Consider the following 14,208-nt stretch of genomic DNA (forward strand, 5'->3'; position numbering starts at 1 on the left):
GCTTTCCTTCTGGGTGTTACAAACTTCGTGACAAACTTAATATACCCTTTTCAGGGTATAATAACATGATAGCCTAATACGACTCATGCGGTGTCAGACACAAAAAGACTATTGAAAAAAGTACATCTACTTGGATCACCTGTTATTTTTGAGGGCTTTGACGATAGCACAGTTTCGTTTGGTAAAAGTTAACCAAGCCTTCAAAACAGTAAACTGCATAGGTTGGATTGTATTTGTAAATGACAATTTTTAAACATTTTCCGAATTCCCGTACATCCATTTGTAATGCCACACTTAGGGCGAATCTGTCCAATATTGACCTAATTCCTTAACTCTTTAAGTAAATCGAAAATTTCCCAGAAAATATATATTTTATTTATATATAACTATTTATCTACCTCGATTTGTTATCGTCTTTATATAACATTATTTTTGTGAATTAAACTACTATTCTCTGTAGCAATATGTTGCAAGGGTAKAAAAATGTTAATCTGCTGATTTGGTTTAAATTGGTGCTTTAGTTGCTGAGAAATTGTTCAGTCTAAAATATTTTATCTGTATGTTGTGTTCTTACAAATAATTTTACTGAAAAAGTACACATCATAAGTAATGGATAAGCTTTAACATATCGTCACCTGAAATGCAAAATAATGTAACAACATTTTCGGAAATTTACAGTGGTATGAATGAAACACGAAATAAAATGGAACATCAGTGAAACAAAATTTTAATATTGGTTAAAACTGGTTTATATCTGACCGCAGAACATGTAAATGTTGAACATAGGTAATATTATGTATGTAATGTGAAGTAGCGAAGCGTAATCAATAAGACACTCAATTTCGAATTTTTTGATGATACGTTATTTTGCATTTCAGGTGACGATATGTAGTTTTTTCTTTGTTATTATCCGATTTTACTTATTTTTCAACGATATCATAAAATGTTATACCGAACACTTCAATACTATTTTTTTAAATGATCATATGCTTAAAGTTTAAACTCAATCTCGGCAATTTCTTTCCAGCGACCAATCTCTTCAGACCTGGTCCATTAAGGTTTTCTACCGTTGCAGTCTCTTCTGGTCTTCTTGAAAGAGGTTCCTTATTAAATAGTAATAGTCTTGGTTTTTAATTAGTTGTTAGTTATAGCAGTTTACATCTATAAAACTGATTATCAATTGCATTTCCGAATAAACATATAATTACGTAATACAATATGTAGTTATAAAATGGTGTGCGATTACTTACAAAAATTATATGTCACAAAAAAATTTCATATATCTTGTAAAATATTATGTACATTTAAATCCAAAACTTTTTTTGCAACACTTACATATGAACTAAAAAAATTTTAAACAATATAAATAAGCAATAGTTAATCTAAGACTTTTTAATGTTTATGTACCTGCAGGATCATAGTTAAAACGCGGTAAGCATACTGGTTTTATAATTTTCGAAAACGCCATTGGTTTCCTCAATTTTATCAACGCTATATCGTTGTTATAACTGTCGGGGTTGAAATTTCTATGTTTAATTATAGCACTTACGGCCCTCTGAATGGCTTTAGATTCAGATGTAATATGCTGATCGTGGTCTCCAAAAATTATCCGTATTTTTGATTTCCTTAGTTTTTTAACACAATGGGCTGCTGTTAACACATACTCCTTTGTAAGCAGAGATCCTCCGCAATGAAATTTGCCATCGTATACTATACGAGCCATCCAAGGGTATTGATTAATGCCTGTTGGTCTACCACCAACTATTCTTATTTCTTCATTAGAATATCCACAATCTAAAATTATTTAAATGAAATTTGTTATAAAAATATATGTTAACAATTGCAAAGAACATKTAAAGAAATAATGTGTTCGGACGCGACCGACCATTGGGGCTCTCGCACCGTTCATAGAACGATGAACTTTTGGTGCTCTCATATTTAAAAAAATAGAATAAAATTTTATTGAAACGAAAAATAAATTATAGCTTACATTTAATTAAATTGCGACTAGTAAAACCAACTATACTATACTAATAAGAAATTTTTTTCAAAATTGGTAAGGTAAAACTACAAGAGCATTTAGAAAGTTTGGTTTCTGAAACTAAACAATACAATATTTATTGTTTTAGGGTTCGATTATATGTTCAAAACTTCTTTCGTGTTCCCGGCTTTTTTAAGAGGGAAGATTTTGCATTAAATAGGCTCCGAAACTACATGACCGATTTGAAAAATTCTTTCACTGTTGGGAAGCTACACTATCTGTGTTGAATATATATAGTACATATATGATATTATATTAAATTTAAAAAAAAGTTATTGATCCGTACTAAAACTCCACTTATATAACTCAAGGTGTAAAAAAATTACTAAAAGCTTTTTTTAATCGCGTGCGCTGCGAAAACTATTGGTTATCCACTATACAAAAATACGTCGGGTTTTTTTCCTGACGCTATAACTCCAGAACGCACGAACCGATTTCCACGCTTTTGCATTCCTTGGAATGGTCTCGGGCTCCTTGAGATTTATAGCAAAGAAAATTCAGGAAAAATTTCAACAGAAAAGCGGGAAAATATTTTTTTATATACAGCGCCATCTCTTGTACTACAAACAAATATTTTAAGTAGATGGCGCCGGTGCGTGATACATAGTTTGACAGCTACTCATTGCTCTCTGCTCTGCATGTGACATATCGGTATTGTGTTCACTGGGAATTGTGAAAAAATAAGAAATAAGTTATTCGTTTCCTAACATTTCAATTGGAAACCATCAAATTATTCGCGGGTATTGTGCAAACTTTTATTAAATTTTAACAGCAGGCATTTGTCTTTAAGTCTTTAAGTAACTTGAACTGTGTAAATCGTGTGGATCGTGCATTTGAAGTTAAATTCACCACTCTGTCCATAGTCCAAAATGCCTAACAAGACATGCAAGCCAGCAACAAGTGTATTCACAGAACTTAAGCGAAGAAAGACAAAATATAATAAGAGAAAATGCCCGATTGAGACAACGCGTGAGGACACGAAGATCATTGGCATCATACAATCGCTTGGCATTCCAATCTGATCAAGCTGCGAACTACAGTGATGATGAAAATTTAGATATTGGACCAATGACGACTATATGCCGACATTGCAATGCTTTAAAGTTTAAAAGAGAAACGGCTAGATTGTGCTGCGCAAGTGGAAAAGTCAAACTGGATCCATTACTTACACCACCACAGCTACTGAAACCATTGTTGTATGGAAATGATTCCGATTCCAGCTATTTTCTTTAACACATCCTTGAATACAATAACTGCTTTCGCATCACTTCCTTTAGAGTTAATATCATTCGAGAAGGCACTTCATGCCGATTTGCAAGGTAAAAGATACAACACACATAACCAATCACTCACACCAACACAATGAATTGCAACACATAACAACTACATATACACCATACACTACACCATCACATGATCAAAATTTACACCGTATTCTTCAACAAATGGTCAAAGATAAAGAGATGTCCAACTTCTCTCTCACTGGAAGTGAGAGCAATTGCTAAACTTCAAAACCTACTGAACTTTGACAGCTAATCGAGTTCAGTAGGGTTTGATGTTTACCAATTGGAAAAGAGGGACGACCAGATTAAAATTCCGTCAATTATTATTCGAATGGAGACATTTTGAATTTTTTTGGCTCCATTTGTAACGGCCATTAGTTCGAAGAATGCCGAATGTGAAACAGCACGCAGATTGAAAGATGTAACTATATTTTAACTTTTATTAAATAAATTTGCATTTATTTAATACTTTTTTATTTTATTTTACAGACAAAATGCCGAAAACAACCAGCAGTTGGAAGAAATGTGTTGCTGGCTGCAGCGAGGAGGGCAGAAGATTCAGTTTTGCAAACAGTGGAACGGATCTCAAAGGTGAGTAAAATACGTTAAATGGTTCAAAAAGTGTTTGTGACTTTGGGAAAATTTTCGATGAAATAAATGTTTCGATTGTGCAAGTAAAAAAGTAATTTTGGATAATGGAATTGAAATTCCGGGTATTTTTAAGTGTGATGTGCTGAACATGTAGATCGCGACAGCCTGCTAGCGACATATGTCAAAAATTAAAATACACACGTTCTAATGGACACAGTTATATAGTCGTGCAACTGCCTCAATAACTGTCCTTAAGAAAGTGTGTATTTTAATATTTGACAAATGTCGCTTGCAGTCTGTTGCGATCTACGTGTTCAAAGCGTAACTGTCAATTTGTTAACATTGCCGTTAAGTAATTAAATAAAAAATTTTAAAGTAACGATTTATCATTGAATATTCATGATAGTTAGAAAAAAGAAGTCGTACTTTTAAATATTCATTAAATATGCCCTTTTTGCACTATTATTATTATTATTATACATATTTTATGACTATAACATTTTATATTTTATTTTGTTTCTTTTAATAGGCGTAAATGTTGGCTGAAACGTTTAGGCGTGTGACCGGCATTTGCGTGTGAGCGGCATTTAGAAAAAAAAATTGAGGGAAGAGAATAGGATTTTAAAAATAAAGTTAGATGAAAAAAAACTGGAGAATAGGAGTTTAAAAACTCAGTTGGTCCAAATGGTAACTGAATTAGAAAGATGTAGGGACATGTTAAGAAGTTGTTCATTTAGGGAAAAGTCAGATCCTTTTGAGATAGTTTGCAGCAAAGCTCCTCCTCAGTTAGGTGTTTCTATTAAGAGTAGTTTTTTAAATACTAAGCACCAAAATCACTGTCGGTGATATGATGGTTTTTTTTTTAACTTTAGCTTTGGGTGTATTTTTTTTTTGTCGCCAATCGCTTACCGCTACCTAAAGCACCAACATGGTTTGCCCTCGGAAGATACGTTACATTATTTTGTCGCAGATTGGCACCGTTTCCATGGTTGGCAGCATAAAGTCTTTACAAATTAGGAGTAAGGGATTTTCTTTCCAAAAAAACAAAGTTCCTATCAGTTTCTTGTGATGAAATGTCACTGAAATGTGATTCGCCGTATGATAGGAAATTTGATAGGTCTTGAAGATTATGGCGATGAAAATCGCACATCTAGAAGTGCCACAACTGCAATGACCATTATGTTGCAAGGTATAGGTGGGGAACCTTGGTCCTTCCCGGTAGCTTATTTTTTTGTTAGAAGCTCTTGTAAAGGGGATGTCCTCAAGAAATACATTCTGGAAGCCATTACCCAACTTCAAAATATAGGGCCATTTTGTTTGTGACCAGGGTACCAATTTTCAAAATTTAGCTATTTTGTTAGGTCACGGCCTTTTTTCAAAGATAATGGTAAGGAAATATATTTTTTTACGATAGCTAACCTTTATTAAAATGTGGTCGAAACTGTTTACAAAATATGAAAAAAAAGTTAATTTGATAAATAGTCGCGTATGTTGGTCAAATACAGTCCATTTTTWAAAACAGGACTCTAAGTCGAGTTATCGGTGTGCGCATATATTAACCGATGCTCATATTTACCCCAACACCTTTCAAAAAGTGAAAGTTAAATTCGCGTCTCAATACGGTCCCTTCAGGTATGCTTTCTCTTTACAGCTCGGGAGCCTTAAGCACAAATAGTATGAGCTTTATTAATACCGCGGATTTCGTTTCTTTTTTCAATAAATTATTCGATATTCTTATAGTGGTTTCACAGAGGCCATTGTACCCACTACAAAAGTTTTTATAAGTTCCTCAGAGCAAAACCTCTTTTTAGATGAGGCAGAAAAAGTTTTAAAAACAATTCGGGTCGTAGATGAGTTAGGAAACAACACAACACATAATTTAAATTTTATCAAGGGGTGGTTAATTAATATTAATAGCTTAAGACGATTGTGGCGATTGCTGTCACACTCAGGATTTCCTTACCTAAAGACAAGACGACTATGTCAGGACAGCTTAAAGCATTTTTTTGATCAGACTAGAAGTAGGGAATGTACTAGAGTTACACTTTTCATGTTCTCTAGTTTTATTAGGAAGTCGTGGAATTTACGTTACACAAATATCGTAACAAAAGGTAACTGTCAGCTGCATTTAGAACTCGAAGCCACAGTTATTTCAGAACACAACCATATTATTATTCTTAATGTGTGCAATGATTCCGTTTTAAGTGACCTTTCTTGGCAGGATTTCCAGGGTTTACCACGGTCCGAACATTCCCTGGTTAGGTCCATTACTTTAGATAGTAGTATAGAAATTAACTTTTTGAAGGAAAATTATTTGAATAATTTTTGCGGCTACCTTTGTTTGAAAATTTTTAAAATGACACATGCTGTCTGCCATTACCTTATTTAGGAGATGAAATTCCTTCAGATGATCACATCCTCATACACCTGAAGAATTTGTTGCATTTATTAATAATTTTGATATAAAAGTTGTTGAGAAATTTGACAGAAATTGTCATAAAATAGGTGTAGGAGAAATCCATTTTACTAAATTAAAATATATTAGGCCCTTCTTGTGTTGTGAAGACTGTGACCCAAAGGTAGTTACTGCTTTATTTATTAGAATTAGAATTTATTTTGTGACAAAATTTTTAAATAGAGATTTATCTCTACCCAATTTTAAGAACTTTTAAAGTATTTATCTTCTTATCTAGTGGTTGCAATGAGCAAAATATTTAATACTAAAATAGGGGTTTTAAAGCAGATTCGCATTAAGAGGCTCTAAAGTTATGATAAAGATTATAAAGTTTTTAATTAAAAATTAGAATTTGGGGCATAAATATTGGCATTTGTATATACAAGTATTATTAATATTCTGTGATATGGAGTGATATTGTTTTTGTTAATTTTTTTATACTATATGAATTGTTATTGTTTTTTTTTTTAATTTTTTTATGTAAATAAATTTTTAATGGGTGTTATAGACCTACTGGGGAACCGAGCACCCAAAAATAACTTCGGTAAGGCGCCCGTTTGCATACCTCGTAGAAAATGCGAATTGGGTGTTTTATTTAAAATGCCCAAAAAATAGTTTTTGTTTTCTGATCTGGCTACAATTAAAAATGTCATAACGCCAATTTTGAGGCGCTCTCACAGTGGTATAAGTTGCACATCCCTTTACTCCTGAAATGAGTGTTTGCAATTACAGATACAAGGACAAATATCATTTGAATGGTTCAATGGTGCCAACACCAGATGAACCGCATAAATTTCTGCAAATATATTTTATTTCGTCGATGGTGGATCAGCTGAATATGCGGTGCAATATATAGGGAACACAACAGTTAAAGATACGAATTATTTCACGCTAATAATGCTGCGGTGAATATGTTAAAAACAGCATTGGAACGAATGCCATCGGATACGCACAAATGTGTCATAAGAGCGGATCGTACCCCAACAGGTGAACATGTGCGAAGATTCAATGCACCCACCATTAATGGTTGGCGATTCAACTAAATCGCGATACATTGTCGTTCAGCGAAGAAACAATATCATGTATCGTGTGAAAGAGACACATCGTTTGTACGATGCGTTACAATATATTCAATCATTTATGGGCAAGGGCAAGACGATTACGACATCACGTTGAAGATGGTCGATCCAATTACAGATACAATATTCACGAACTAATTATTGCTATTATTGGTTTCCATTTACAATTCATTTCATTTTGCATTTTGACGAATAAAAATCTAAGCGCAATGAATTTCTATGCGTATCGTATGATGATTCGTACACATGAGGAGAATGCCATTCTGAAGTGCCGTCGACTATTACAGTAACTCGCTGTCGACATGTATGTTAAAGTCGAGACCGAACGTTTAGCGTTCATCCGCTTCACTCAGGCAAACCTACGATCTGAGGACTATATACACTTGCGCGATGCTATTCATTCAGATGGTGATGTTCAGAATATTTGACGTCTGACGACTCTGCCATCATATTATATCGGAATACCACGCCACATGCACGAATACGCTCACGACGCTATGACGTACGTGCGATATTATGGAACTCCGGATTTATTTATTACGTTCACACGCAATCCGAACTGGACGCAAATTGAACGTTAGTTGGAACCGGGCCAATAACCGAAAGATCGTCATGTCATAATCGCCAGAGTATTTCAGCAAAAACTCAGGGTTTTGGTGGATATGCTTACTAAATATCGAGATTTTGGTGACACCCGTTGTTATATGTACTCGGCGGAATGGCAGAAGCGTGAACAACCACATGCTCACATCCTAATTTGGTTGCTGAACAAATTACATTCAAATGAAGTGGATGACATCATATCAGCTGAAACGACATTGTGACGACACAGATCTTGCATGGACCGTGCGGTGCATTAAATCCATTATCGCCTTGCACGGCTGATGGAAAGTGCACAAAACGATATCCACGACCGTTAGTTGCTGAAACAGTCACAGGGAACGATGGATATCCAGTTTAAGATAATGGTCGAACTATTAAAATTAAGGTTCAAAATCAAGATATTGCGATCGGAAATGAATTATCAATCAAATATCTGTGCAAGTACGTCACAAAAGGCAGTGGCATGGCTGTGTTTGGTATTGCGTCGGAAAATGCGAATGACGAAATCAGCGATTATTGTCATTTCAAATTCATGAAAGATATCCCACAGTTGTAAATTTAGCAGTGCATTTGGAAAATGGCCAAAGAGCTTACTTCACTGAGGTTAATGCGGCACAACGAGCTGAGACACCACCATCGACAACTTGACTACCTTCTTTGCAATGTGTGAAGCAGATTTCCTCGGCAGCGAAATGCCCAATTATTACACTTGGAATCAATCAACAAAGAAATTCCAACGTCGTAAACAAGGGACCCCAGTTCCAGATTGGTCAMAAGTGTTTTCCACTGATGCCCTTGGTCGCATGTAAACTGTTCATCCTAGAAATGATAAATGTTTTTATTTGTGACTGCTTTTGGTAAATGTACGTGGACCAAAATCATTTGCGCATTTGAGTACTGTGAATGGCCATTAATGCCAAACATATCGAGAAGCATGTAAACAATTGAGTTTGCTGCAGAACGATTTTTATTGGCATTTAACACCTGACGATTCATTTGTTTCATCAAATACGTACCAACTACGAACGCTGTTCGCAATTATGGTCACCACATGTTTTCCTTCACAACCAATTTAGTTATGGAACAAATACAAAGACGACATATGTGAAGATATCTTGCATCGSTTCCGCATTCAAACGAATAATCCTGACATTCAAATAACCGATGAAATCTAAAGTGAAGGATTGATTCTGATTGAGGATAAATGGTGGGCTATTGCAAACAAGCTACTGATTGCAGTAGGAATGATTGCGCCAAATCGATCGATACACGATACATTCAACCAAKAATTAAATCGAGAGCTGCAATACAATGTTGGTACATTGCAGTAATTCGTTTGAAATAATGTRCCGTTGATGAATAAACAGCAAAAACAAGTAACTTAAGTGGTGAGCAATAATACCGGTGGTCTATTCTTCCTGGACGCACATTTGTCATTTCATTGATTTTGGCCGCTATTCGATCAAGATGTGACACAGCTTTGGCGTTAGCATCATCTGGAATTGCGGCGACGCTTCTAGATGGCGGTCATACTGCGCATTCTGCGCTTTAAGTTGCCACTCAATTTAAACACAATTGATACTCCAACATGTAACATTGCCCGATCCAGTGCAATGGGAAAATTGTTGATGCAATGCAAGCTCATTGTGCGGGATGAGTCCACAATGGCACATAAGAAATCACTTGAAGCACTTAACTTCAGACTGAAGGATATTCGGCGAAATAACCACATCTTTGGCGACTGCTTGCCTTAAGGCATCACCTTTATGGAATAACGTAAAAACATTATGGCTAACCACTAATATGCGAGTTCAGCTTCAAAATGATCGAAGTGCTGCACAATTTTCCAAACAATTGTTAACTGTTGGAAATGGAAAAGTCCCTGTTGATGCGACATCTGAATTACTTACTCTTACCAACGACTTTTGTCGATTTGTGGACTCTCAATTAGCTCTTATTGAAAATGTTTTCCCAAACATTAGTGAGAATTATCAGAATTAGGCTTGTTAAACTGAATTTCATCCATTCAATCAAAAATTGCTGGCGATTTAGTGACATACAAATCCGTTGGTTTCATAACAAATCCCTATGATGTAGTAAATTATCCAACGGAGTTTTTGAATTCCCTGGATTTCCCTGGACGATTGCAAGTTCGCAATTAACAATTCGCAAGGACAATCGCTTAGTGTTTGCGGGCCAAATTTAGAAAATCTTTGTTTTTCACATGGGCAGTTATACGTTGCGTGTTCACGAGTTTGGAAACCATCCGCTTTGTTTGTGGTAACGTCAGACCAAAAAACAAAAAATGTGGTTTACCATAGAGCACATGTATAACGCTTCGATTCAGTATTTATAATATTACCCAACGATTACCCTCCCCCCGCCTAAACCGTCGCGAGGGGCGCAATCCGCGAACGAGCGGAATTATCCGAGTCATAAAAGGCAAGAAAGTTTTAAGCGTTGCGATCTTAAGCTGCTCAGCTACAGAAACAAGAATTTCAACAGCCAAAATTATTAATAAATTAGAGTTTATAATTTTTAAATGTTACTTGTTAAGAGTAGATAAAATAATTTTTTTAATGGTAAAGAGTGAGTCTGTTAGACCAAATGTGCTGGAATGAGAATCATGACATATAGGGCGGAATGGTTCGTTTAACTCAAAATTTGTTCCAGAAAATTTTAAAGCTAAGGGTCTRAAGGGCGTTTGATAAGGTGTGGCACGAAGATCTTTTATACAAGATTAAAAAAATTCTACCTTTAYAATTGTATAAAACATTGGAGTCTTATATAAAAAATATAAAATTTATGGTAAAAGTGGAAGATTTCATATCTAATGAACGACAGATAAGGGCTTGTGTACCCCAGGGCAGTGTTTTAGGCTCAACACTATATATCATATCTACAGCAGATCTTCCAACAGCTAATAATATATTAACTTCAACTTTTGCGGACGACACAGCTATAGTGAGCCAATCAAATAATGTATGAAGATTAGAGCTGCAAATTTAAATTGGCTTTTAAATAAAAGCTCCAAAATTAGCCTAGACAAGCTTAGCTGTTATATAATGCGGTCATAAAGCCGATTTAGATGTATGGTATTCAATTGCTGGGCACGACCTGTGCAACTAATATTGATATATTATAAAGGTTTCAATAAAAAATGTTTACAACAATCACGTGTTCACCATGGTACATGCATAACGAAAATATCCATAAAGACCTTGGCATCCCTATGGTAAAGAAAGAAGTAGAAGACAGCATTATTAAATAAACATCTAAACTCCGAGATCACCCAAACCCATTGGCTTATGCTTTGGTACATTCCTGCTATCAAACACGAGGAAGAAGAGATATGCCTCCGTATTAAAGAGCGACGTATCACCAAGACAGCTCAGTCACTTGCTTGAGCCTGTCTAGTTTTTAAATATATTTAAGATTTTATAACTTATTGTTAGGCTCTAAGAAGAACAGATCCAATAAATAAAATAATTTAAAAAAAAAGAGCGCCGTTAGCTTCAAAACCGTGGAAGATGCGTGAAGATTAAAATTGAGTTTGGAGTCCATAGTTACTCCCCGATCAACAAAACTCCATGCTTGCTACAATCTATAGTTTTGTATTGCGTATGAGTTAGGGTCTACAGCTCTACGTGAAAAGCTCATCGTTTTGCATTTTTTAAGRTTCAATGGCATGTTATTTCTATCACACCAAGAAACTAGGTTGTTTAAGTCCGTTTTCAACTGACATCTTTCGCTGTTTGTAGTATACGTTTTAAAAAGTTTTACATCGTCAGCACGTAATAAACTTTTGAAAACTTAACAACAGATGATATGTCATAAATAAATAACAAGAACGGATTTGTACCAAGATGGCTACCTTGAGGAACAGAGATTATGTCAGAAAATGTATTGTTAAATATGACTTGTTGAACTCTATTACTAAGATAAGAAGCAACCCATTTTAGAAATATAGGTTGAAAACCAAGAAGATCAAGTTTATTCACAAGAATTGAATGGTTTGCTTTATCAAAAGATTTACTAAAATCTGTGTATATAACATCAGTATTCTTATTCTCCCTAAAACTAGTTGGTACATTGCTTTAAAAAGGTAAGGTATTGCAGACAACTTTGCTATTCCCCTATAGTTTTCAATTGATGACCTAAAATCACTCTTATGTAAAGGAATTATAAATGATTTTTTCCATATGGATGGAAATAAGCCTTGCATAAGAGATGAATTAAAACTTTTGTTAGGGGTTGGTATATATATTTGGCACATTTCTTAAGAAAGCATGAGGGAATCATAACTGGGCCATAATTGCATGATTGTTCTAAGATATTTAACTGACATAAGACATCTGCTTCGGAAATAGTAGGTGCATTAATGACTGAAATCGGACATAACTTGTGCTCATGCGGAACATTTTTTGGAGGTTTTTGTGAGTAATTGGACCTAAAGAATTCAGCGAACATATTGGAAATGGTGTGGTTGCCACTAGGCATACTAGACTTATATATCACAGCGGACGGAAAATTGAAATCCTGCGCATGGAATTGACGAAACCATACAACAATTTCGGATTACGTATAATATTATTTTTTACTTTATTTATATAATTATTGTAACATATTTTGTTAAGTTGAGCAAATTGTCGACGCAATTTAGGATATTTTGATTAGTCAGCAGCTAAACCAGTTTTTGTTTTTTTGTAAGTTTAAAAGCACGAGATTTTCTTTATTTAACTTACATAATTCTTTCGAAAACCATAAAGTAGAACTCTTTTTTTGAGTAACAAGACACTTCGGAACATATTTTTCAAATAAGTTTAAAATAGTTTCATTAAAATGGGAAGTACTAAATTCAATATTTCCACTTTAATCTGGCCAAGTTACTTTAGAAAATTCGTGATTAATCTTTTTAAAATTAAATTTTCAAAGTTAACCGAAAACAAAAGTCTTGTGTGTTATTATGAGCAAAGTTTTCTATGACTTCGATGTTAATTTCCAAACCAAAAGATCACATCACATCACCAAAGGATCACATCCGACAACAGAGAACATTGAAGYGTTATCAACATAAACTAGATGTAAGAACTTACCAAACTCGTTTGAAATTAATTAATTTGGTTAAGACCCAACTCCGATATTTCATCTATGAACTCGTTAAAACATAAACGAGTACTAATACAAATGGTGGAATCATCACTAAATTTCCATGATACGCACGGTAAATTGAAATTTCCCAAGACAATCATGGAATCAGTATTATTAGCCATTGAGAAAACATTATTTATTAATGAAGCATACATGCTAAATGCCACCGCTATATGTCCGAGTGAGGCGGTATATAAGATAAGGTTAAGTAAATATGGCCACTATTAACGCAAATACGAATGCACTTATGTAAATTCTATGAAGTCTGCATGCGGAACAGCGACTTCTTCAGATGGAATTGAAGAATGAACAGCAAACAAGACACCACCTCCTGTTCTGTTCAGCCGGTCATATCTGAAGATTTCGAATTTGCTGTTGAATATTTCATTATCAAAAATTTATTACTTTGTTTCATCTAAATAACACTTCATTTTTGTAATCGACATAAATTCATTACTATTGTGAAAAGAAATATAATTTTTCCTTTTCAAATATAAAACAAACAAAAATTCTTCAATCACAAAACGAAGCCATCTGGTGGCGAAACGGAGTTCGCAGAGTTTGCTCGTTGGTTATAAAACAGAATAATGTATTAAATAAATTTTGCTAGAATTCTTCATTGTGCTAAACTGCTGACATACTAATGAACAAGGAGGAAGAAAGAGAGAGACCACGTGCTTCACTTCTTTCAAAGCCTCTCGTCAAAAATTCTGTTTTGCCACACTAGCCGGGTTTCTATGTGCGGGGTCACATATATACTTTAAATTCGTGAAGCAACAAATTAAACCTAAAATAAAAGTTTTTTTTCTCAAAATAAAAAAAAAACAAAAAACAAAAAACAAGAAAAAACGCTAACGTCGGCTGCACCGAAGCTAGTATACCCTTCACAGGTGCATTTCTTTTAGTAACTATGTGATAAGCAAATCTAAAAACGTAACTGACCAGTGGTTTTTATCAAAGGGTAACATTTTACTAATTATTTTAGCCCGGTTGTTTGCTAGAAAC

The 14,208-nt window shown here is 34.5% G+C and overlaps 1 protein-coding gene across 2 annotated transcripts in view; it reads right to left on the reverse strand.

Moving 5' to 3' along the window:
- Window positions 1-861: 861 nt before the first annotated feature.
- The window catches only part of LOC108972029 (venom serine protease-like), a 91,850-nt gene continuing 78,503 nt past the window's right edge, over window positions 862-14,208 (reverse strand). Inside the window, exons 2-3 of one of the 2 annotated variants that reach the window (XM_018938455.1) lie at window positions 1,408-1,794; window positions 862-1,086 (exon numbers count right to left, since the gene is read on the reverse strand). In XM_018938455.1, the coding sequence (XP_018794000.1) occupies window positions 1,064-1,086; window positions 1,408-1,794 (410 nt within the window). In that variant the 3' untranslated portion in view covers window positions 862-1,063. Of the gene's footprint in view, window positions 1,087-1,324; window positions 1,343-1,407; window positions 1,795-14,208 lie in introns of those variants that run through there. The other variant, XM_018938458.1, reaches the window with a different exon arrangement.

Source organism: Bactrocera latifrons, unplaced genomic scaffold (genome assembly GCF_001853355.1).
Source record: "Bactrocera latifrons isolate USDA-ARS-PBARC rearing strain unplaced genomic scaffold, ASM185335v1 scaffold_370, whole genome shotgun sequence".
Taxonomy (NCBI): Eukaryota; Metazoa; Arthropoda; class Insecta; order Diptera; family Tephritidae; genus Bactrocera; species Bactrocera latifrons.